Consider the following 24,783-nt stretch of genomic DNA (forward strand, 5'->3'; position numbering starts at 1 on the left):
GGCCTCAGACACCCAACAATTACCCTGTTATGCGTCCCCAGGTAGGCCACCCAGCTCCATTTGCCTTGCACCCCCCCCAAATAGTAATAATAAAAAATGTGCTTTAGTCTTTGTTCCAACACCAACAACTCTGTTGCAAGTGGATCACATTCTTTATAACTCCATTGCAAAAGTTACTTCCATATTTTTCCACCATTGCCATTGCTGATTGCAACTCCCTCCTTTCATATTTCTCCACTAGCATGTACTATATTTTCTCTCTCCTTTCACTCTGACTCTGCTGTATGGTAGTTGAGTGGCACAACAGACAGATACCTGGCCCTGGGGCCAAGAGGGCCCAAGCCCCCCAACCCCCCCTTAGTCCCAGCATCCACCTGGCCCTATAGTCCTGGACAGGCCATCCAATCCCAGCACTTTGCAAGAAGTAAAAAAGAAAATGTGTTATATCTGACCACTCTCCCCCCATGGTCCATCCTCTCCTCCATCACTCACATCCCTCCCTCCCTGTGTTCTCCCCCTTCTTACTCCAGATGCCTATACCCCATTGAGTATATATGCTGTTTCCTGTCTTAGCCACCTCTGATGAAAGCAAAGATTCCCTCATTCTACCTTGCCTTCCCCCCTTCCATATCATTGCAATAGCTCATTGGAATAAAGAAAAATCTTATTATATGAAATATTTTTGCCTATTCCCTATCTCCTTTTTCTTTCTCCCATTACATTTCCTTTATTTCTATTGACTCCATTTTTACACCATATTTTTACCTTCCAATACAGCTTTCTCCTGTGCTTCAACTATAAAAGCTCCTTCTACCTGCTCTATTAACTGAGAAGGTTCATATGAGTATTATCAGTGTCATTTTTCTATGCAGGAATACATGCAGTTCATCATCATTAAGTCCCTCATATTTCCCCCTTCTCCTCCAATCTCTATGCTTCACCTGAGTCCTGTATCTGAAGATCAAACCTTCTGTTCAGCTCTGGCCATTCCAACAGGAACATTTGAAATTCCCCTTGTTCATTGAAAGTCCATCTTTTTCACTGGAAGAGGACATTCAGCCTTGCTGGGTACTTGATTCTCGGTTGCATTCTAAGGTCTTTTGCCTTCCGGTATATTATATTCCAAGCCCTATGGGCTTTTAATGTAGTTGCTGCTAAGTCCTGTGAGATCCTGACTGTGCAGCTCCATGATATTTGAATTGTGTCCTTCTGGCTGCTTGTAATATTTTCTCTTTGACTTGGGAGTTCTGGAACTTGGCTATAATATTCCTAGGGGTGTTTTTTTGGGATCTCTTTCTCGGGGGCGGGGGGGGAGATCGGTGGATTCTCTCTATTTCTATTTTGCTCTCTGCTTCTAGGATATCAGGGCAATTTTCCTGTAGTAATTCTTTGAAAATGATGTCAAGGCTGTTTTCCTGATCATGACTTTCAGGTATTCCAATAATTTTTAAATTATCTTTCGTAAATGTTTGCCCTATCAGTTGTTTTTTCAATGAGATGTTTCATATTTTCTTCCAATTTTTCATTTTTTTGGTTTTGAAGTATTGAGGCCTGATTTCTCGTAAATTCATCAATCTCCCTGAGTTCTATTCTTTGTCTGAAGGATTTGTTTTTCTCAGAGAGTTTTCTTATCTCTTTTTCCATCTGGCCAATTTTGCTTTTTAAAGCATTCTTCTCCTCCATAACTTTTTGAACTGTTTTATCCATTTGACCTAAACTGGTTTTTAGCATGCTATTTTCTTCAGCATTTTTTTGGATTTCCTTGACTAAGTTGCTGACTTCATTTTCATGTATTTCCTGCATCTCTGTCACTTGTTTTCCCAGGTTTTCTTCTAACTCCCTCATTTGATTTTCAAAGTCTTTTTTGAGCTCTGTCATAGCCTGAGCCCAATTTCTGTTTTTCTTGGAGTCTTTAGATGCAGGAGCTTGTGCTTCCTCATCTTCAGACTGAGTATTTTCATCCTTCTTGGGAACATAGATAATGTATTTCTCAGTGGTGTTTCTCTTTTTTCTCTGCTTGCTCATTTTCCTAGCCTAAGGCTGTTTTGGGGGTGCCTCCTGAGCTTTTGGGACACTCCCACAAGGGTCTCAGTGTGTGAGGCTCTGTCCTCCCTCCTGGTCTGTGAATGACCATATGCGCCCCCCCCCTCTGCCACAGTGCTGAGCTGGGGGGGGGGGGGCATGCAGTTCTATGGTGGGGCCTAGACTGCAATCAGGATCTGAATGTGTTCAGATCCCCAGAGTCCTGTTCCAGGGGCAGAACTCTGCAGTCTTTCTCTCTCTTCACTCCCCTCCCTAGGTTCAATGTGCTCATGCCCTGGGGGAGCCTGCTTACTAGCTCTGCCTGCTTCTGTTTCCTGGATCTGGGCTGAGGTGGCCATGGTGCTGTGTGCCCTGAGGGCTGGGCTTCACATGCTCACTCTGGCAGAGTTCCCCTGCTGTTCCCCCAATTTGTGCCCGGTGCTCCCCGGTGCAAATCTCAGGAAACTTCCCCGCTGCTATGAGCCATGGCTCCCAGCACCCTGTGGCTGCCTCTGGGAGGTTGAAGTTCTTTTGCTCTGGTGGGACACCCCTCTGGCGGGCTGCTCCTCCAACCCTGGGGAGCAGAGCCTTTCTGCTCTTTTCCAGGTTACCTTGAGTAGGAGAACTGCCTCACTGGGTTCCTCTATAGATTCTGTGTCTCGAAATTTTAGTTAGAGTCCTTAGTTTCGAAGATTTATGAGAGAGTGCCTAAGACATGATCCACTCTTCTTGACATCTTGGCTCTGCCCCCCGCCCCATGTTGGTTTTTAACATGTCATTTTCTTCAGCATTTTTTTTTTGATTCTCCTTGACTAAGCTGCTGACTTATTTTTCATGTTTTTCCTGCATCTCATTTCTTTTCCCAATTTTTCTTCTACCTCCCTCACTTGATTTTCAGTCTTTTTTGAGCTCTATCATAACCTGAGCCCATTTTCTGTCTTTCTTGGAGTCTTTAGATGCAGGAGCTTGTACTTCCTCATCTTCTGACTATTTTGATCCTTCTTGGGATCATAGACAAAATATTTCTCAATTGTGTTCCCCTATTTTTTTTCTGCTTACTTATTTCCCCAGTCTGTGCCGGGTTTTGGAGTGCTTCCTTAGCTTTTGAGTATTATTGGGACACCCCCCCCCCCCCACAAGGATCTCTGTGTGTGAGGCTCTGTCTTCCCTCCTGGTCTGTGAATGGCATAAGTATACCCCTGTGCCATGGGGCTGAGGTGGGGCTGCCCTGCTGTTCTATGGGGGGCCTAGAGTGTGATCAGGATCTGAATGTGGTCTGAGCACCAGAGTCCTGCTCCAGGGATAGAAGACAGACCTCAGCAAAGTCTTTCCATTTCCCTTCCTAGGCTCAGCACTCACAACTGGGGGCTCCTGCTTATGCCCTGAGGCCTGGGCTTCATGCACTTACTCTGTCAGAGGTTCCCCCGCTGATCCCCCAAGTTTCTGGCCCCGCTGCCTGTGGCTCCCAGCGTCCTGGGGCTGCCTCTGGGAGGCTGAAGTTCTTTCACTCTGGTGAGCTGCCCTTCTAACCCCATGGACCTGAGCCTTTTTGCTATTTTCCAGGTTACCTTGGGCTGGAGAACTGCCTCACTATGGTCCCCTCTGTGGGTTCTGTCTTTCCAAAATTCAGTTAGAGTACTGATTTTATAAGTTTGGAAATATCAGATGATCCTCTCCTGTTGCCATCTTGGCCCCACCACTGGTGTTTTTTTAAAAAAATGGTTGCTGTATTTTGTGAAAAACTTTATTTGCATTTTAGTATATTTTTTTTTAGGTTTTTGCAAGGCAAATGGGGTTAAGTGGCTTGCCCAAGGCCACACAGCTAGGTAATTATTAAGTGCCTGAGACTGGATTTGAACCCACTGACTCCTGACTCCAAGGCCGATGCTTTATCCACTATGCCACCTAGCCGCCCCATATGATTTTTCTTTGTTGTCATTTTGACATATTGACATATTGACATCATATGGTCAATCATGCTTATAATTTTCCTAATATGGAACCAACTCTTCATTTCTGATATAAATTCCATCTGGTCATGATTTCTGAGATATAGTGCTATGTTCTCTTTGCTAGTATTTTATTTAAACATTTTGCACCAATATTTTAAAAGAAAATGTTTATAAAACTTTTTATATTTTTCCTTCCTATCCCATGGGATTTTTCTTTTCCTTTAGTCCTAATTCCTCATACACAAAATTACTAATATGTAAATATGTTAAATACAAAAGTACATGTACAATTTTTACCAGACTGCTTTCTGCCAAGGGGAGGGAAGTAGGAAGGTAGAAAAATGTACAATTTATAAATATGCAAGTGGATGAATGTTGTAAAACTTCCAAAACCTGCAATTGGAAAAATAAAATATCAAATGTTTTAATTTAAAAACAAGAAATTGGTTTATAGTATTTTTTTGTGATCTCCCTAGTTTTAGGTACCAAAATCATATTTGCGTCATAAAATGAATTTTATAGGACTCCTTTTCAACTGACTTTTTTCTAAACAATTTGTATGCTATTGGGATTAATTGTTCTTTAAATGATTGGTGGATTTTATTTGTAGATCCATCTGGTCTGGGTTGTTGCTTTTTTTTTTCCTTAGGGGGCTCATATATGGCTTGTTCAATTTCTTATTCAAAGAAAAGTTATTTATACATTTTATTTCCTCTTCTGTTAATCTGGACAATTTATATTTTTGTAAATATTTATTCATTTCACTTAGATTGTTAGTTTTATTGGCATATTAATAGAAAATTGCTTTGATTTCCTCTTTATTAGTGATGCATTTATCATTTCCTTTTTGATACCAGTAATTTGATTTTCTTTTTTTGAAAAATAAAATTAATAATGCTGCATTAGTTTTTCCATAAAACCAGTTTCCAGCTTTATTTGCTAGTTCAATTTTTATTTTACTTTCAATTTTGTTAGTCTTTGATTTTTAGGATTTCTATTTTGGTGTTTCATTGGGTATTTTTAATTTGTTTTTTCCTAGCTTTTTAGCTGTATGCTCAGTTCATTGTTCTGTTCTTTCTTTCATTCATGTATAGAGATAAGAAATTTCCCCTAAGTATTGATTTCGCAAAGTTTTATATATTTTCTCATTACTGTCATTCATTTTAATGAAATTATTATTTCTATGATTTGTTTTTTGATCTACTCATTCTTTTGGATAAGACTAGTTTCTAATTAATTTTTAAACTATGTTTCCTAGGTCCTTATTGAATATAATTTTTTATTGCATTATGGTATCATAAAAGAAAGTTATGGTAATTAGAGGTATATGGTAATTATATAGAAATGTTATTACATTTCTGCTTTATTAAATTGTTTGTGAGATTTTTTAATGATCAATTTTTGTGAAGGTACATTGTAAAGCTGAAAAAAAAGGGCATGCTTTTTTTTAATTTTCAATCATGTCTTCCAGATGTCTTTCATAGCTAACATTTCCAAAATTCTATTCATCTCAATTTCTTTCTTATTCATTTTATGGTTAAATTTAACTAGTTCTGAGAAAGTTGAAATATAGTATAATTTTGTAACTTATTTAACTTTCCCAATTAAATATACTTTGACTATTATTACCTTTTAACAAAATATTGTTCCCTGTTTTCCCTTTAAATCAGGTCTTTTTTTGCTTTGTCTGGGAATCATAATTGTTATCCCTGCCTTTTTTACTTCAGCTGAGGCAAAATAGATTCTGCCCTATTCCTTATTTTTACTGTGTGTATATCTTTCTGTTTCAAGCATGTATCTTATGAACAATATATTCTTATCAACTATTGTTGGATTCTCGTTTGTAATTCATTCTGCTATCCACTTCCATTTAAATCTGTTCTCATTCATGGGTTATGATTATTCATCCCATCTTCTATTCTTCTATTTGTCCTTTTTTTCCCCTCTCTTTTTTATCCTGTTTCTCCTCAAAAGGCCATTTTACTTCTGACCACTGCTTTCCTTAAAGCACCGCCCCTTATCATCTTCTCCCACTTTAGTTTGCCCTTTCCCTCCTACTTCCTTGTAGAGCACAATAGACTCCCAGAATTTGTTTGTGTGTGTGTGTGTGTGTGTGTGTGTGTGTGTATTCTTCCCTTTTTGAACCACTTCAGATAAGATTGCTTTCCCCCCTCCACTATAAAAGCTTCTTTGTATGTCTCTTTTGTGTGAGATAATTTGCTCCATTCTTTCTCTTCCTTATTCCTTTTCCCAGTGTATCCCTTTTTCTCACTCTTCCATTTTTAAGGGGGGGAGGAATTATCCCAAAATAATTAATTCATAGCTGTGCCCTCTATCTTTGTAGATTCTTTCTAATTCCCATTATAATGATAAAGTTCTTAGGAGTACATATTTCACCTTCCTAGATAGGAATGTAAATGGTATAACCTTATTGAGTTCCCTATAATTTTTCTTTTATGTTTACCTTTTTATGCTTGTCTTGTGTCTTTTGTTTGAATAACAGATATCTATTCAGGTCTAGTATTTTCATCAGAAATGGTTGAAAATAATCTGTTTCATTAAATGTCCATTTCTCTACTGAATACTCAGTTTTATTGGCTAGTTTATTCTCAGTTATAATTCTAACTAAAATATTTCAGGCTCTCCACTCCTTTATAATTGAGTTGCTAAGTCTTGTGTGATGTTGACTTGGATCTGAGGTATTTGAATGGTTTCTTTCTGACTGAAGTATTTTCTCCTTGTCCTGGGAGTTCTGAAATTTGGCTATAATAGTTCTGGATGTTTTTGTTTTGGAATCTCTTTCAGAAAATGAGTAATGGATTCTTTTAGTTTTAATTTTGCCCTCTGTTTCTAAGATATCAGGGCAACTTTTCCTTTATAACTTCTGAAATATGATATCTGGGCAGTTTCTTTGTTATGGTTTTCAGGTAGTTTAATAATTCTTTTTTTTTAATTTATTTTTTATTCTCATTTTGTACAAATGTTTTTTTTACATTAATAAAATATTCTTTTTTACAAGTAAACAAAATACCCCTCCTCCCCCATGAATATAGATAGACTTGCTTGGGCGAAAAAAGTAAAGGGGAGAGAAAAAATTAAAATAAAAAAAATAGTAATAATTGTAGGTATGGCCAGGTGGCGCAATGGACAAAGCACCAGCCCTGGAGCCAGGAGCACCCGAGTCCATATCCAGCCTCCTAAATCCAACAATCACCCAGCCTTGTGACATGCAAGCCACTCGATCCCCACTGCCCTGCAAAAACCAAAAAAGAAAGAAATAAAAAAAAGACCCAAAATAAAATAAAATAGTAATAATAGTAGGGGTGGCTGGGTGGCAGACAGAGCATTGGCCCTTGAGCCAGGAGCACCTGGGTCCAAATCCTGCCCCAGACACCCAAAGATCACCCTGCTATGTGGCCCCAGGCAGGCCATCCAGTTCCACTTGCCCTGCACCCTCCCTCAAATAATAATAATAACAAAAAACGTGCTTGAGCCTTTGTTTCAACAACAACTCTGTCATGGGTGGATCTCATTCTTTATGATAAGTCCATCACAAAAGTTATTTACATATTTTTCCACCCTTGCCATTGCTGATCACAACTCCCTCCTTTCTTATTTCTCCACTACCATGTACTCTATTTTCTCTCTCCTTTCACTCTGACTCTGCTGTAGGGTCGCTGAGTGGCACAGCAGACAGATCCCTGGTCCTGGGGCCAAGAAGCCCTGAGCCCCCATACCACCCCTTAGGCCTAGAATCCACCAGGCCCCATGGTCCTGGGCAGGCCTTCCAATCCCAGCCCCTTACAAGAAGTAAGAAAGAAAATGTGTTATATCTGACCACTCTCCCCCCATGGTCCATCCTCTCCTCCTTTATTCACATCCCCACCCCTTCCCCCTGCTACCCCCTCCTTACTCCAGATGTCTATACCCCATTGAGTATATATACTGTTTCCTCTCCTAGCCATCTCTGATGAGAGCAAAGTTTCCCTCATTCCCCCTTGCCTCCCCACTTCCATATCATTGCAATAGCTCATTGTAATAAAAAAAATCTTAAGTGAAATATCTTGGACTATTCCCCCTCTCCTTTTTCTTTCTCCCATTCCATTTCCCTTTTTTTTTTCTATTGACTCCATTTTTACACCATATTTTATCTTCAAATTCAGCTTTCTCCTGTGCTTCAACTATAAAAGCTCTCTCTACCTGCTCTATTAACTGAGAAGGTTCATATGAGTATTATCAGTGTCATTTTTCTATGCAGGAATACATGCAGTTCATCCTCATTACGTCCCTCATATTTCCCCCCCTCTCCTCCAATCTCCATGCTTCACCTGAGTCCTGTATCTGAAGATCAAACCTTCTGTTCAGCTCTGGCCATTCCAAAAGGAACCTTTGAAATTCCCCTGGTTCATTGAACGTCCATCTTTTTCCCTGGAAGAGGACATTCAACCTTGCTGGGTAGTTCATTCTTGGCTGCATTCTAAGCTCTTTTGCCTTCCGGTATATTATATTCCAAGCCCAACAAGCTTCCAATGTAGTTGCTGCTAAGTCCTGTGTGATCCTGACTGCAGCTCCACGATATTTGAACTGTGTCCTTCTGGCTGCTTGTAATATTTTCTCTTTGACTTGGGAGTTCTGGAACTTGGCTATAATATTCCTAGGGGTTGGTTTTTTGGAATCTGTTTCTTGGGGGGAGCGGTGGATTCTCTCCATTTCTAGTTTGCCTTCTGCTTCTAGAATATCAGGGCAATTTTCCTGTAGTAATTCTTTGAAAATGATGTCAAGGCTCTTTTCCTGATCATGACTTTCAGGTATTCCAATAATTTTTATTTTTATTTATTTTTATTTTTTTAAATTTATTTTTTATTCTCATTTTGTACAAATGTTTTTTTACATTAATAAAATATTATTGTTCACAAGTAAACAAAATACCCCTCCTCCCCCATGAATATAGATAGACTTGCTTGGGCAAAAAAAGTAAAGGGGAGAGGAAAAAAATTAAAATAAAAAAATAATAGTAATAATTGTAGGTATGGCCAGGTGGCGCAATGGACGAAGTACCAGCCCTGGAGCCACAAGCACCCGAATCCATATCCAGCCTCGTAAACCCAACAATCACCCAGCCATTTGACATGCAAGCCACCCGATCCCCACTGCCCTGCAAAAACCAAAAAAAAAAGAAAAGAAAAAAAAAGACCCAAATAAAATAAAATAGTAATAATAGTAGGGGTGGCTGGGTGGCAGACAGAGCATTGGCCCTTGAGCCAGGAGCACCTGGGTCCAAATCCGGCCCCAGACACCCAAAGATCACCCTGCTATGTGGCCCCAAGCAGGCCATCCAGCCCCACTTGCCCTGCACCCTCCCCCCAATAATAATAACAAAAAATGTGCTTGAGTCTTTGTTCCAACACCAACAACTCTGTGATGGGTGGATCTCATTCTTTATGATAAGTCCATCACAAAAGTTACTTCCATAATTTTCCACCCTTGCCATTGCTGATCACAACTCCCTCCTTTCTTATTTCTCCACTACCATGTACTCTATTTTCTCTCTCCTTTCACTCTGACTCTGCTGTAGGGTCATTGACTGGCTCAGCAGACAGATCCCTGGTCCTGGGGCCAAGAAGCCCTGAGCCCCCATACCACCCCTTAGGCCCAGCATCCACCTGGCCCTATGGTCCCGTACAGGCCATCCAATCCCAGCCCCTTGCAAGAAGTAAGAAAGAAAATGTGTTATATCTGACCACTCTCCCCCCATGGTCCATCCTCTCCTCCATCATTCACATCCCACCCCTTCCCCCTGCTCCCTGCTCCTTCTTACTCCAGATGTCTATACCCCATTGAGTATATATGCTGTTTCCTCTCGTAGCCATCTCTGATGAGAGTGAAGGTTCCCTCATTCCCCCTTGCCTCCCCACTTCCATATCATTGCAATAGCTCATTGTAATAAAAAAATCTTATGTGAAATATCTTGGACTATTCCCCCTCTCCTTTTTCTTTCTCCCATTCCATTTCCCTTTTTTTCTATTGACTCCATTTTTATACCATATTTTATCTTCGAATTCAGCTTTCTCCTGTGCTTCAACTATAAAAGCTCTCTCTACCTGCTCTATTAACTGAGAAGGTTCATATGAGTATTATCAGTGTCATTTTTCTATGCAGGAATGCATGCAGTTCATCCTCATTACGTCCCTCATATTTCCCCCCTCTCCTCCAATCTCCATGCTTCACCTGAGTCCTGTATCTGAAGATCAAACCTTCTGTTCAGCTCTGGCCATTCCAAAAGGAACATTTGAAATTCCCCTGGTTCATTGAAAGTCCATCTTTTTACCTGGAAGAGGACATTCAGCCTTGGCTGCATTCTAAGCTCTTTTGCCTTTCGGTATATTGTATTCCAAGCTCTACGAGCTTCCAATGTATTTGCTGCTAAGTCCTGTGTGATCCTGACTGCAGCTCCATGATATTTGAACTGTGTCCTTCTGGCTGCTTGTAATACTTTCTCTTTGACTTGGGAGTTCTGGAATTTGGCTATAATATTCCTAGGGGTTGGTTTTTTGGAATCTCTTTCTCGGGGGGATCTGTGGATTCTCTCCGTTTCTATTTTGCCCTCTGCTTCTAGAATATCAGGGCAATTTTCCTGTAGTAATTCTTTGAAAATGATGTCAAGGCTCTTTTCCTGGTCATGACTTTCAGGTATTCCAATAATTTTTAAATTATCTTTCCTAAGTCTGTTTTCCATATCAGTTGTTTTTTCAATGAGATATGTCACATTTTCTTCTAATTTTTCATTTTTTTTTGTTTTGGAGTATTGATTCCTGATTTCTGTTAAATTCATCAATCTCCCTGAAATCTATTCCTTGTCTGAAGGATTTGTTCTCCTCAGAGAGTTTTCTTATCTCTTTTTCCATCTGGCCAATTTTGTTTTTAAAGCATTCTTCTCCTCCATAACTTTTTGAACTGTTTTATCCATGTGACCTAAGCTGGTTTTTAGCATGCTATTTTCTTCAGCATTTTTTTGGATTTCCTTGACTAAGCTGCTGACTTCATTTTCATGTTTTTACTGCATCTCTCTCCTTTTTTTTCCCAGTTTTTCTTCCAACTCCCTCATTTGATTTTCAAAGTCTTTTTTGAGCTCTGTCATAGCCTGAGCCCAATTTCTGTTTTTCTTGGAGTCTTTAGATGCAGGAGCTTGTGCTTCCTCATCTTCAGACTGAGTATTTTGATCCTTCTTGGGCTCATTTGCAAAATATTTCTCATTAGTCTTCCTTTTGTTTCTCTGCTTGCTCATTTTCCCAGCCTGAGCCTGGTTTGGGGGTGCTTCCTGAGCTTTTGGGACACTCCCACAAGGGTCTCAGTGTGTGAGGCTCTATCCTCCCTCCTGGTCTGTGAATGACCATAAGCACCTCCCTCTGCCACGGGGTTGAGGTGGGGGGGGCCCTTGCTGTTCTATGGGGGGGCCTAGACTGTGATCAGGATCTGAATGTGGTCAGAGCCCCAGAGTCCTTTTCCATGGGCAGAGGACCGAGCTCACAGTATCTCTTCACTCCCCTCCCTCAGCTCAATGGGCTCATGCCCTGGAGGCTCCTGCTTACGGGCTCTGCTGGCTTCTGTTTCCGGCTCTGGCCTGCAGAAAGACCAAGCTGCTTCCTGTGTGCCCTGAGGGCTGGGCTCCACGTGCTCTCTCTGGCAGAGGTCCCCCGCTATTCCCCCACTTTGTGCCTGGTGCTCCTCGGGGTGCAACTCTGGAGACTCCCCCGCTGCTGTGAGCCGAGGCTCCCAGCGCCTGGGGCTGCCTCCGGGAGGCTGAAGTTCTTTGGCTCTGGTGGGCCACCCCTCTGGCAGGCCGCCTCTCCGATCCCTTTGAGCAGAGCCTTTCTGCTATTTTCTAGGTTACCTTGAGTAGGAGAACTGCCCCACTGGGTCACTCTGTGGGTTCTGTCTCTCAAAAGTTTAGTTAGAGTCATTAGTTTAGAAGTTTTATCAGAGAGCACCTAAGACTTGATCCTTTCTTGTCACCATCTTGGCTCTGCCCTAAGTTAACTTTTTAAAAAAAATTAAAGGCAATAGTCTTTGGTCTTTGTTTAGACTCCACAATTCTTTCTTTGGATACAGATGGTATTATCCATTTCACATACCCTAAAATTGTCCCTGACTGTTGCGCTAATGAGATGAGCAAGTCCATTAAGACTGATCATCAACCCCATGTTGCTGTTAGGGTGGACAGTGTTCTTCTGGTTCTGCTCATCTCACTCAGCATCAAGAACTGATGAACTCTTGAAGCATAATTTTATTTTTCTTGCCTTTTGTTGGCAACATGGCTAATATGGAAATATGTTTTGCATGATTTCACATGTATAATTGATATCACGTTTCCTACCTTCCCAATGGGTGGGGGAGGGAGAGAATTTGGAAAGAAAAAGAATCAAAGAAAAAGAATGTCAAAATATTTTTAAAAAAAGAAAAACAAAAACCATGTATCAAATATACATGACCAAGTAGGAAGAGATTTCCACTTTAGCTACATCCAAAAGATATGTTTCATTCTGCAACTTGAGTTCATTACCTCACTGACAGGTGGTGGGTGATATATTTCACCACTGATCTTCTAGAATTATGGATTGGTCATCATACTGATGAGAATCCTTTGTTTACTTTTAAAGGTGGGTTACTATTGGAGTTAGCAATTCCTCAGAACATGGGATCGACTTGCATTCAGTGCCCTCCTTCCTCCCTTACTAACATTAGCAAAAGAAATTTGGTGCATGAGTATTTGGCAGTGAGGTGAGACAGGAAGGACCCTTCTTGCTCTAAATGGTTGGATATATCTACTTAGGCTTAGAATTTGAAATAGGGAAGGCTGAAGTCCTAGAATCCTACACTTTGAGTTTTTTTGTTTTTTATTTTTAGGTTTTTTGCAAGGCAAATGGGGTTAAGTGGCTTGCCCAAGGCCACACAGCTAGGTAATTATTAAGTGTCTGAGACTGGATTTGAATCCAGGTACTCCTGACTCCAGGGCCAGTGCTTTATCCACTGCGCCACCTAGCCACCCCTCACTTTTAGAGTTAAAAGGTATCTTAGAGACAGCATGATGGAGTCAAGTTTTTAACTGGGAGTTCCCAGGTTGTGGAACCCTGAGAAGAAAGGCAGAAGACCTTTGGAAGGTAATTGTTCTAATGTTGGAGCTGGAGCTGGAGCTGGAGCTGGGGGTATTTCATAGGATTATAGACTTAAAACTGGAAAGAACATTGGAGATCATCTAGTCCAATCTCCCCATTTTTAGATGAGAAAACAAACATGAAAAGGGTTTGATAATTTGACCAGACTCAGACAATAAGTTTCCAAGGTGATTTACTGGTAGAAGGATTTTAAAGGAGGGGAACCACAGAGCATGCAGCCATGCATTTTATCTGCTTGAGGGAGATGAAATTATAAAGGCAGCATTAGGAAAGCTTCCTATATTACTCATTTATCTATGAAGCAAGACTAGGTATTCCTGCCCTTTTTTATATTCAATGGCCCTATTTATACTCAGTTCTGCAATTCCTTCCAGTGATCTGGAATAAACAGTCTTACAAATGATTGGGATGTCACAAAGTTAAGCTTTCTAAACTTAATTGGAAAAAGTAGACTTTTTTGGTGTCACAAAAGAATTTTGTCACCTCATGACTATTTCTAAGATCTTTTCCTTTTCACAGCTGACCCCCTTTCCTTTTTTTGTTTTAGGCAACCTAGACCTAAACTTCTGGATCTTCAAGGAAATTGCAGTCGAGCTGGTCTTGCCTGGCATCTTGGTGATTATGAGAATATCAATGAAAGACATTCCAGGTGGGCCACTGCTGTCAGGAGCATGAAGGGCAATTCCATGAGCTTTTCTAGCTGCCCAAAGCTCCCTCAAGTGACTACAAGGCATAATGTAAGATATTTTTCTTTCTTTATCATTATACAGTTCTATAGTATTATAGAACAGCAGAGGTAACCCTCACTCAATTGGAACATCTCTTTCAGTATCAATAACCTTTTTTATTCCTCATCTTTCCTTGACCTTTTTGCAGAATTTTTTTAAAATTTATTTTATTTTACTTTCCAAATTCTCTCTCCCTTCACCCACTTCATAGAGAAGGCAAAATATGATTCCCATTACAAATTTAGATATGCAAAATAAATTTCCACAGTATTCTAGTTCTGGGGAAAAGAAGGAAAAGGAAAAGAAAAACAGAAAAATATATATGCTACATTCTGTACTTAGTCCATTAATTTTCCTTTCTGAGTTGAATAGTATTTTTCATCATGATTCCTTTGGAATTTTGGTGGGTCATTATGATGATGAGAGTGTCTTTCACAGATAATTATCTTTATGATATTGCTATTACTGTATAAATTGTTATCCTGCTTCTGCTTATTTCAATTTGGATCAGTTCATGTACATCTTCTCAAGTTTTTCTGAAACTATCCCCTTCATCATTTTTTATGGCTCAATAATGTTCAGAACATTCATTGATCAACTCTTGCTTTACTGTTCCCCAATTCATAGGCATTCCTTCAGTTTCCAATTATTAAAAATATTTTTGTACATATGGGATCTTTTCCTCTTTGTTTGATCTCTTTGCAGTATAGATTTAATAGCAGTATTGCTGGGTCAATGGATATACCAAGTTAAACATTTCTTTTTGGACATATTTCTAGATTGGTTTCCAGAACTGGTTCACAGCTCAACCAACAGTGCATTAGTTAACCTATTTCCGACATCCCTGTATTTTCCTTTTATATAATCTTAACCATTTGATAGGTTATAATTTTTTAAATTTGCTTTTCTATAATTATTAGTAATTTAGAGAACTTTTTCATATAGTTATTGGTAGCTTTGATTTCTTCCTCTGAAAACTGTTTATATTCTTTAATTGTTTGTCAATTGTGGAATGGCTTTTATTTTTTATATATTTTGTTCAGTTCTGGATATGGTTCAGAAATGAGACCTTTATCAGAGAAAGCTCCTGCACAGATAGTTTCCCCAGTTTCCTACTTTCCCCTACTTTAAGATACATTGCTTTTATTTTGCAAAATGTTTTAAATTTTATCAAAACTATCCATTTTATCACCCACAAAATCTGTTTCGTGTTTAAACATGAACTCATTTGTATAGCTGATGGTAATTTTTTCCATAGTCTTATCTGCTTATGATACACCTTCATATCTAAATCATGGACCCATTTTGAGTTTATGTTGGTATGTAGTGTGAGATGTTGCTCTATGCTTAGTTTCTGCCAGATTTCAGTTTTTCTAACAGTTTCTGTCAAATAATGAATATTTTCTTTAGTAGCTGGGATCTTTGAATTTATCAAACACTTAAGTTATTATGCTTGTTAGCTTCAGTATGTTTATACTCAACCTGTTCCATTGATCAATCATTAGTTTCTTATCCAATATAGAATTATTTTGATGATTATAGCTTTCTGCAGAATTTGACACTGTTGATCACCTGGCTCCTCTTAGGTATTCTCCTTTATGGACAACACTGGCAATTTTTCAGATGGGGAAGAGGTACATGAAGCAAGTAGTAGGATATGGAAGCTAGATCAGCAGTCAACAGAACATCAGGCCTACAGTCAGGAGGATCTAAGTTCAAATCTAGCTTCAGATATTTGACCCTTACAAACTGTGGGACCTTGGGCAAGTCACTTAACCTGATTACCTCACATCTGGGCCACCTCCAATCTTCCTGATTCATATCTGGTCACTGGACCCAAATGGCTCCAGAGGAGAAAGTTAGATGGGTGACTAAGAACAGTCCCTCATTCAGATCCTATTCATGTGGTTATCATGGCATCACCTCCCAGATAGCAGGGTCATCTTCGAGACCAAAGGACAAAATCAGTAGGACACGTGGCTGGGGAAACCATCATAAAATCTCATTGGGGGGGGGGAGTGGGGGAAGTATAGAGAGACTCAGGTATAGCAGAGGTGCTTCCAAGTATCCAAGGCATTCTGAAGGTAGGCTTAGGTAGGAGAGGATTAATTGAGGATTCAAACATCTTTGAATAGAGCTCAAATTCACATTTTAATTAATTTTTTTTTTCCCTGCTGGTCAGGTACTAAGCTCAGTTGTTGTTATATGCTTCTAAGGGTCTTACATATCCTGTAAATTATAATGACCTATACTCAAAGTCACTATATGTTCATTCTAGTTAATGACTTTTGTTATTTCCTCCCTTGAATCCTTTGATATTGTTTTTTCCTTGGCTTTCTATTCATTTGTCTAACCAATCCTTAGCCCTTCTTCTCTCAGTTATTGTGTAGGTATTTTCTCCAAAGCTAGGTTACAGAATCACAAAATTTCAGAGCCAGAAAAGACCCAAATAGCCATCTAGTTCAAACCAATCCTAATTTTCTCATTATCATAAACCTAATAAGCTTTTATCTGAGGAAATGCAATGTGGGGAAACCTACTTCCTACCAAGATAATTCATTCCTCTTTAGATAATTCTAATGCTTGGCAAGTTTTCACTGATATCAAATCTCCCCTTATTTAACTTTATTTCACTTACTGATCTTGGTTCTTCCTTTTGGGACTAACAGAACAAATCTAATCCCTCTTTCACATAACTGCCTTTTGATTACTTAAAAACAGCTCCCACATGTCTTGAATTATCTGTTCTGTAGGCTAAATATTCCTAGTTGATTCAATGGCTCATCATAAGGAATGGACCCAGAGTCTTTTAACCTTCTCATAGCTTTTCTTCTGGTTCTTTAACTAATCTATGTTTTTTTCCCAAACAGGAGATTCAAGATCTAGGCAAAAGATTTCAGATGTTTTCTGACAAGGACAGAATCTAGAATCTTCTCCTTATTCTTTGAGGCTATACCTAGTACAGATTGACCAAATTTGCAGTAGCTTTTTTTTGGTTACCATATCACAATGCTTACTCATAATTCTCCTGTCTGCTCAGGATCTTAACATCATAAAATTGGGGGTTTTCCCCAATAATTAATGTCAAATTGGAAGTTCTTTATGTAATTTATGATTTTGAGCTTATCAAACCCTGGGTTCAGTTCAGTTATTTTGGATTTTTCCTTATCTAGTCTTCCTTATCATCTTCTTGTTGTTCTTGCTGGTTCTTTCTTCCCATCTCCCTTCCTCCCCCACCCCAAGAAGACCAGGACATTAAGGAGGTAATGCCATGGCATGCAAGTGAATTGGATTTAAATGAAAGGATGCTGTGCCAAGTCATCAACCTCACTCTCTCCTCTGGAGCCATCTGGGTTCAGTGGCCAGCTATAGTGGGACAATGGGAATGTTATTCATGGGTATTGTATCCTGGATTTTAAGATTCTTGAAGAAAGGTACCCTGTTTTTAAAAATTCCTCACACATAGTAGGTGGTCAGTAAGTATTTATTGAACTGTGAATATGAAGACATAAAATCTTCACTTCATGATAGAGGTGATAAAATGAATTCTTCAGCTTCCTTTATCAACCAAGTCAAAAACCTTCCAATACTAAAGGAGCCATAATGAGAGGGTCTCTTTAGCTTTGTTTCCTCAGAAAAATTTGCCTGTTCACCAGAGAATTGCTTGCCCTTTGACATGAGCAATCTAATTCATCTAAGATTTCATTGGACTTGAATCTTTTAACAAAGGGCAGTTGGAAAAGCCTTTACAGTGTCTTGACCTTGGGGCTCACTGGGTAGAAAACAAGGGAGTGCTTGGATAGCAGACATTCCAGGGTAGTCTTAGATTTGGGACAGGACCAAATCAGATGATTTATTACTATGTGTTGTATGGGGCTATAGGAGAATTGGGATTAGCTGCTTGTGGTCAGTAAACTCATTTTGTGTGGCTCCAAACAATCATGGGTCAAAGGCATATGTTTTCTCAGATACTTCCTTGAGAAATTTTGTCTTGTGGGTGTGTGTGCATATGTATGCTAGTGTACTAGTTCCATTTTGATAAATTTCCTTCTTTTCCAGGGAGAAAATAAATCTTAAATTAAAATTTTGGAGGGTCATTCTTGTAAATAAAGGTCACATAAAAACAAGGTTTTTTTTCATTTAAAAAACCCTTTGGCATACAATTCACCAGCCCAAGTTTCTCTAGAATTTCAAGGATCATATTGAGAACTTAAGTATTTTTAGTTCCATGGAACGGGCCTACCTCACAATGAAGTGTTTTGGAATCTTTAGTAAGCAAAACTCTTTAAATTCTAACAGCTGAGTCCTTAGTAGTATTTACTCCTATCTTCATAATCTGCCCCTCCACCTTGCAAATCTTCTTACCCCTTTCTCCCATCTTATGCTCTGCTTCAGCCATGGTGGTCTCCTGGACTTTATTTAGTCCTCATTCTCCTTGACCTCTCTGCAGCCTTTGACCCTGTTGATCTTTCTCTCCTTTTTCATACTCTCTTCTTTCTAGGTCCTTTCCTGATTCTTCTCCTTCCTAGATGACTATTCTTTCTCTATTTTCCTTTACTGAATTCCCTTCCAGATCACATCTTTTAACTCTATAGGTCCTTCATGGTTTGGTCTTGGACCCTCTTCTCTTCTCCCTCTATTCCAATTCACTTTGTGATTTCATCATTTCCCATAGATTTAATTACCATGTCTATGCTGATGGAACTCAGAGCTATCTTCATTGCCTCAATTTCTCTTTTGACTTATATCTCCAATTTCAGACCCACATCTGTCCCCCAGTTCCTGCCCTGATCACTTACTATGGACCAAATTCATCCTCTTGGGCTGGAAAAATGACTTATTGTATTTTCTCCTTAGATCTATTGACCTTAACTTGGTCTGGTTCTTAAAGTAGTTGTAGGAAAAACTAGACTGCACTTCCTCCTACAGAACAATCTTTTTAGGTCTCTGTTTTCTTAATTTCAAAAATGATTTCAGTTCCAACATGAAATAGTTAATCTTGAATTTTATCAGATGAAATAGCTAACTGAACCAACAGGGTGCTTTTTAGTCCAGTGGAAAGTGAGAGAACCTGGGTTGGATGCCCAGCTCTACCTATATAACCACTCATGGACAAATCACTTAATTTCAGTTTCTAGTTATCAAATGAGGGGTTTGTCTCAGAGCCATAATTAGTACAGGATGACTGGGGTTTTTCTCCAGTGTATGAAATTTAGTAGATGTTGACAACATTGGTCGGGGATACCTTTCCTTTTGATCTAGTCCATCCCCAGTCTTAGTAGTGATAGCAGTGGCAGTTGCCTCCTCTGACTACTTCAACAGCTGAGAAACCATATGCCACAACATGCTTTCTTACATCTCAGATGAATCTCCCTAAACACCCATTGTGGTTGCCACTTGCCCCAGGTAGGAAAATTATTTGTTATTGCTTTTATTATCATGGATGTGCAAGGATGGTCTTTGAGCCAGCTTCTGGGTCTGAATCTATAGACCTATAAGATGAACTCCTCTAAGGCAAATGGGGTTAAGTGGCTTGCCCAAGGCCACACAGCTAGGTAATTATTAAGTGTCTGAGACCAGATTTGAACCCAGGTACTCCTGACTCCAGGGCTGGTGCTTTATCCACTACACCACCTAGCCACCCCATGTCTAATGCCAATTTTTATGATTATTAATTGGTCCTAAAATATCAAGAAAGGTCACTTCATGATAGAGGTTTTTATTTCTGGAACCTCCAAGCACCCAATTTTTTGTTTTGAAAAATGTATGGACTAGGAAATACAGTAAGAGCATACAGCCATCAACTTCCTAATTCAATTAACTATTGAATCTTATCATTGCTAAAGTGTTTTCTTTGACTTTTTTCTAGGAAAAGAGTCTTGAACAAAATATCAGTGAAAAAATGAGTGATGATGATGATACAAAGCATTCTTGGGAATCTTCATCCTTAGATACAACCCTATAGGTTTCCCTTCAAGTTATCCTTTTGGGGACAAATAAATCTTTTTTTTGCTTACAGAGCATAACAAAGGCAAAATAATGATTATTCAGTTAGAAAGCTGCCATCCTATCCTGATCTGCTCAATGTACTAACAAGCCAGAAAGTAACATCCATCACCTTGGCTTACTTTGAGTCTATGTCTTCGTGCTAGTCAGGGCCATATTTCATTAGGTTGTAGCAGTAAAAACGACTACTTCTACTATCCAATATTTATATAGCACTTAGAGGATGCCAGTTGCTGTGTTAAATATTTTACAGTAAGTATCTCATTTGATTCTCACAATAACCCTGAAACATAGGTGTAAGAAAAATAACAATAATGATAGTCAACATATACATATTTGTGTGTGTAAGAATCAAATGAAACAAATGTAAAGTGTACAGGCACATGGTCATGAGGAGGATGTAATATGTTTATAATAGTTATCTCACGGTAGCTAAAACTTAATAAGATCATTCATATATGATCACAATCGAGGATCATTTAAACTTAAAGGATGATTATGATTTTCATCATTTGCTGATCCTTTTATAGCTGGCTAGCAATTGTTTCAACCCTGACTTTTAATCTGTGGGCCTTTGGAATAATTTTTAAACTATTAAACTTGTGTTTTTATTTTGTTATTATTGTGTTATTTCAGCTGTGTCTGAATCTTTGTTAACCTGTTTCAGAGTTTTCTTGACAGAGAAAATAGGTTTCTCACCATTTCCTTCTCCAGATCATTTTATAGATGAAGAAACTGAGGTAAAAAATGTCAAATGACTTGCCCCAGAGTCACAAGGCTAGTAAATGTCTGAGATCAGATCTGAACTCAGGAAAAAGATGAGACAAAAAAGGTTAAGTGACTTAAGTCTTAAGGCCTGACTTGTCTGAAGCTGGATTTGAACCCCTGACTCCAGACTCCAAGGCCAGTGCTCTAGCCACTTGACCACCCAGCCACCATGAATCATTATTATAATGGAAAAAGTGAAGGCAAAAGGGAATAGCAGAGGCTAAGATGGATAGTGTCATGGCAACAATGAACATAAACTTGGACAGTTTTTGGGAGATGAGAATAGAAGGGTCTGCTATGCAATAGAAAGCTGAATAACAAGAAATGGACAAAGCAATAACCCCACCCACCTTCCATTTATCCTATTCTTTCTCCTCAGCTGTTTCTTTTTTTTAAATATTTAAATTTTTAAATTTTTTTCAGCTATATTTTATAAGAGGATTATTGGAGATTATCTCCCTTGAAGGGTAGGAGAAAGTCCTGTTTTCTCTCACATAACAGTTAGAGTTGAGGGACTCAACTAAGCAAATTTGAGTGTGGGCTTCTGGCTGCCTCCTTTTATTTTTTGTCTTCATTTTTTGGGAATAGATACATTAACCCTGTGAATCCGAGAGGTTCAGAGATCCCAGGTCCACTAATCAGGGCTGATCTGTAGTAAGGAGGGTTTCTGTATCAGATTTACTTGCCAAAAGACATGGACCCAAAAGGAGGTGTTTGAACAGTCCAAAGCCTCAGTGCTTAAGAAATACTTATTTACCAGAAATGCCTATTCAACATCTAACCAAATGCTTTTTTTAAAATTAGGTCATCTTTCTGTCCTAACAAAACACAGTTCTGTTTCTGAATCTCATGTTAAGTCTTTGTTAATGCAAGTTTGTGAGAGTTTTTCGAGTTAATCACTTCTTTTGTGTGTAGGAAATACATAGTTATTCTACAACTGATTGACTTCCTGATTACTCCCTGTTTTTCAGGAAGATGGGATAGTGTGTGACCCTTTATTTAGGTGGTCAGGTTCCCTCAGAAGTGAACCTAAGTCATCGCATAGATTATGTCCAGAGGGTCCCTTTTTGGAGAGGAACAGGATGTAGCACCCTAGCCTCTTATACTAGCACCAAGGTATAGTTGTTAAGAGTGTAAATGCTACTAGCCTGGGAACCAGTTTCTAGTTTCCCACATCTATTAATAGCTGTGCAGATTTAGAAAAGTCATTTGCCAACTTTGGAATTCATCTGTACAATGGAAGGAGAGAGAAGTGTTGACCTAGATGTGGATAATTAAGCATTGGTTGTACTATGCATTTGACTCAGATCTTACTCTAAGTAAGTCCCTATTTGCCCTCTCTTCCAGTGGTGCTTCAATACTAGGAAAAACTCAGTTACCCATTCCTTTTATTCTTTCAATGTTTTTCAACCATTTATTCCTTTACTCAGTTTCCCTCCTCCAATTTTTTGAATGTTTTTATGATGTATTTTTAAAAATTTTATTTATTTAAGGCAATGGGGTTAAGTGACTTGCCCAAGATCACACAGCTAGGCAATTATTAAATGTCTAAGGATGGATTTGAACTCAGGTCCTCCTGACTCCAGGGTCAGTGCTCTATTCACTGTACCACCTAGCTGCCCCTTTGAATATCTTTATGAGCTTAAACTGCTTTTTACTCTTAGAGGAAAAGATCTCTCCTTGCTCTAAAGGAGCTCCCATGGCTCACCCATTTCATGATATTGTTCCATCAATTAGACCCTTTCTTTCAAACATTTTCAGGCTCTCTGTGTCTGCCTCTCCTCTCATTGGGATTCACAGCATTTGAGAGTGGAGAGAACCTCACTGGTCATCTCAACCAAGGAAGGAATCCTTACTATAAATTGTGCATCCAGCCTCAGCTTTAAGACTGCCAGGGCAGAGATCCACCACCTCTCAAAATAGTCCATTCCACTTTTGAAAAGCTCTCAGTGGTAGCAAGTGATTTTTGTAATTAGGCCAACTTTTTTTCTCTACAAAGTTCACTCATTGCACTGGTGCCAACAAGACTAATATAATCCATTCTTTATATAGTAGAACTTCGAATATTTGAAGATAGCTATTACTACTACCCCATCCCTCCTTACCACCCTTCTCCACAAAATTTTCTCTTCTCCAAATATTTAAATGTCCCTTGTTGCTTCAATAAATTCTTATATGTTACAGAATCCCAGTAGTTCACCATATTATTTGGCCACCTCTAGACACTCACCAAGAGTTCCTTATCTCTTCATTTTCATTTCATATCACTTTTCTGCCACTGTCTCCTCCCCTGGTTCATATGAAGGGGTAGTAGTTCTCCTTTCTAAGACTTTTCCCTCTACAAATGGACCCAATCTATCTTCTCTTCTAAAATCAGATTTCATCCTCTATTGTTTTCTTGTTCTTACCCTGTTTGTTGGCTACTTCTCTACTTCAAACAAACAGGTCTCCCTAAACCTCAAAAACCCTTTGGTTCATCCATCCATCCATCTCTGCTAACTATTATCCCATATTTCTCCTCTTTTTTCTTTTGGTTAAAGTTCTTGAGAAGGTTGTCTAGAATCAGTGCCCCCATTTTGTTCTTGCCATCTTCTTATCTCTAGTCTGGTTCCTACCTCTTCATTCAAATAAAACTTTCTTCAGTTACCAGTGAGCTCTAAATTGACAAGTCAAATGGTCTCTCTCATTCTACGCTACTATTTGCTGGTTCTACTCTTATCTGATTGATCACTTAAAGTCTCTTTTGCTGGATCTTTATCTGATTCATACTTACTATACATGGTGTCCCTGTCCTGTGTTCTCTTCTCCTTTTCCTCTGTACTCTTGGATTCAATTAAAATCTCTATACTCATGGTCAGATCTACTTATCCAGATCTAATTTTTCTACTCATCTCCATTTACATCTCCAGATGCCTCCTGGACATCTTGAACTGAATGTCTCATGGATATCTGGATATCTAAACTCAACATGTCCAAAACTGAATTTATTTTCTCCCCCCCACCTTCTTCCTCTTCTAAACTTCATTATTACTGTCAGAAGCATCACTCACTATTCATTCTCTTCACCCCTCCTCCCCCAAAGCCAATCCGTTATCAAGCTCTTTTGTTTCTCTAACCTTTTGTACATTCTCTTTTTGCTTTTCTGACACTACAACCACCCTAATGAAGTCCCTCATCTCTGATCTCCCTACCACAGGGTCTCTTCCCACATCAATTCATTCTTCATTTGGGTTATCAAATTGATTTTCCTAAAGAGCAGGTCTGAGCATGTCACACAATTCAATAAACTCATGGCTCCTTATGACCAAATTAAGCTCTTCTGCTTTGTGTTCAAAGCCCTCATGACTTAGCATCTCCTACTTTTCCAGTCTTCTCACTCCATACTCCCTTCCCTCTTCCTCTTCAAACATACCATGAAATACATTCTCAATTCTTGCTTTCCTTCACACAAGACAGAGCATTTACACTGGCTGTCCCTCCTATTTGGAATTCTCTCCTTCCTCATGTCCATCTCCTAGCTTCCTTCAAATTCTGGCCCCAAATCTCATCTTGTATGAGAGCTGTTATTCCCTTCTTCTGTAAACTATTCAATTCCTTTGAAGATCTTATTTTTAAATTTATTATTTTTTGTCTTGTCCCAAAGGACACCCAAACAAACCCCCTAGAGTCCTTACCCTGAAACAAGGTGAGCTTATCAATTGGGTTTTTTTTTTTAGGTTTTTCAAGGCAATGGGGTTAAGTGACTTGCCCAAGGCCACACAGCTAGGTAATTATTAAGTGTCTGAGGCCCAGATTTGAACCCAGGTACTCCTGACTCCAAGGCTGGTGCTCTCTCCACTGTGCCATCTAGCTGCCCCTGAAGATCTTATTTGGACATAGTTGTTTTTATGTTACAAACCTCCACTAGTCAGTGAGTTAAGTCATGGCTTTTTTTGTATCTTGGAACAGCACCTCACTCAGAGGGGCAGCTAGATGGTGTAGTGGATGGAGAACTGACCTTGGAGTCAGGAGGAAAATTGAATCCAGCCTCAGACACTTGCCATTTAATAGCTTGGGCAAATTATTTGACACTGAATGCCTCTTGCTCAGAGCCATCTCCAGTTGTCCTGATTCACATCTGATCACTGGACCCAG

The 24,783-nt window shown here is 39.2% G+C and overlaps 2 protein-coding genes across 2 annotated transcripts in view; one reads left to right on the forward strand and one right to left on the reverse strand.

The window, feature by feature from the left end:
* The window catches only part of SPMIP2 (sperm microtubule inner protein 2), a 174,100-nt gene that overhangs the window by 129,557 nt on the left and 19,760 nt on the right, over positions 1-24,783 (forward strand). The window contains exon 4 of the mRNA XM_074229050.1: positions 13,695-13,884. Coding sequence (XP_074085151.1) covers positions 13,695-13,884 — 190 coding nt within the window. The remainder of the gene's footprint in view (positions 1-13,694; positions 13,885-24,783) is intronic.
* FNIP2 (folliculin interacting protein 2) overlaps positions 1-24,783 on the reverse strand; it is a 224,082-nt gene that overhangs the window by 43,579 nt on the left and 155,720 nt on the right. The gene's annotated exons all lie outside the window — the stretch shown is intronic.

Source organism: Macrotis lagotis, chromosome 3, assembly GCF_037893015.1.
Source record: "Macrotis lagotis isolate mMagLag1 chromosome 3, bilby.v1.9.chrom.fasta, whole genome shotgun sequence".
In the NCBI taxonomy this organism is placed as follows: domain Eukaryota; kingdom Metazoa; phylum Chordata; class Mammalia; order Peramelemorphia; family Peramelidae; genus Macrotis; species Macrotis lagotis.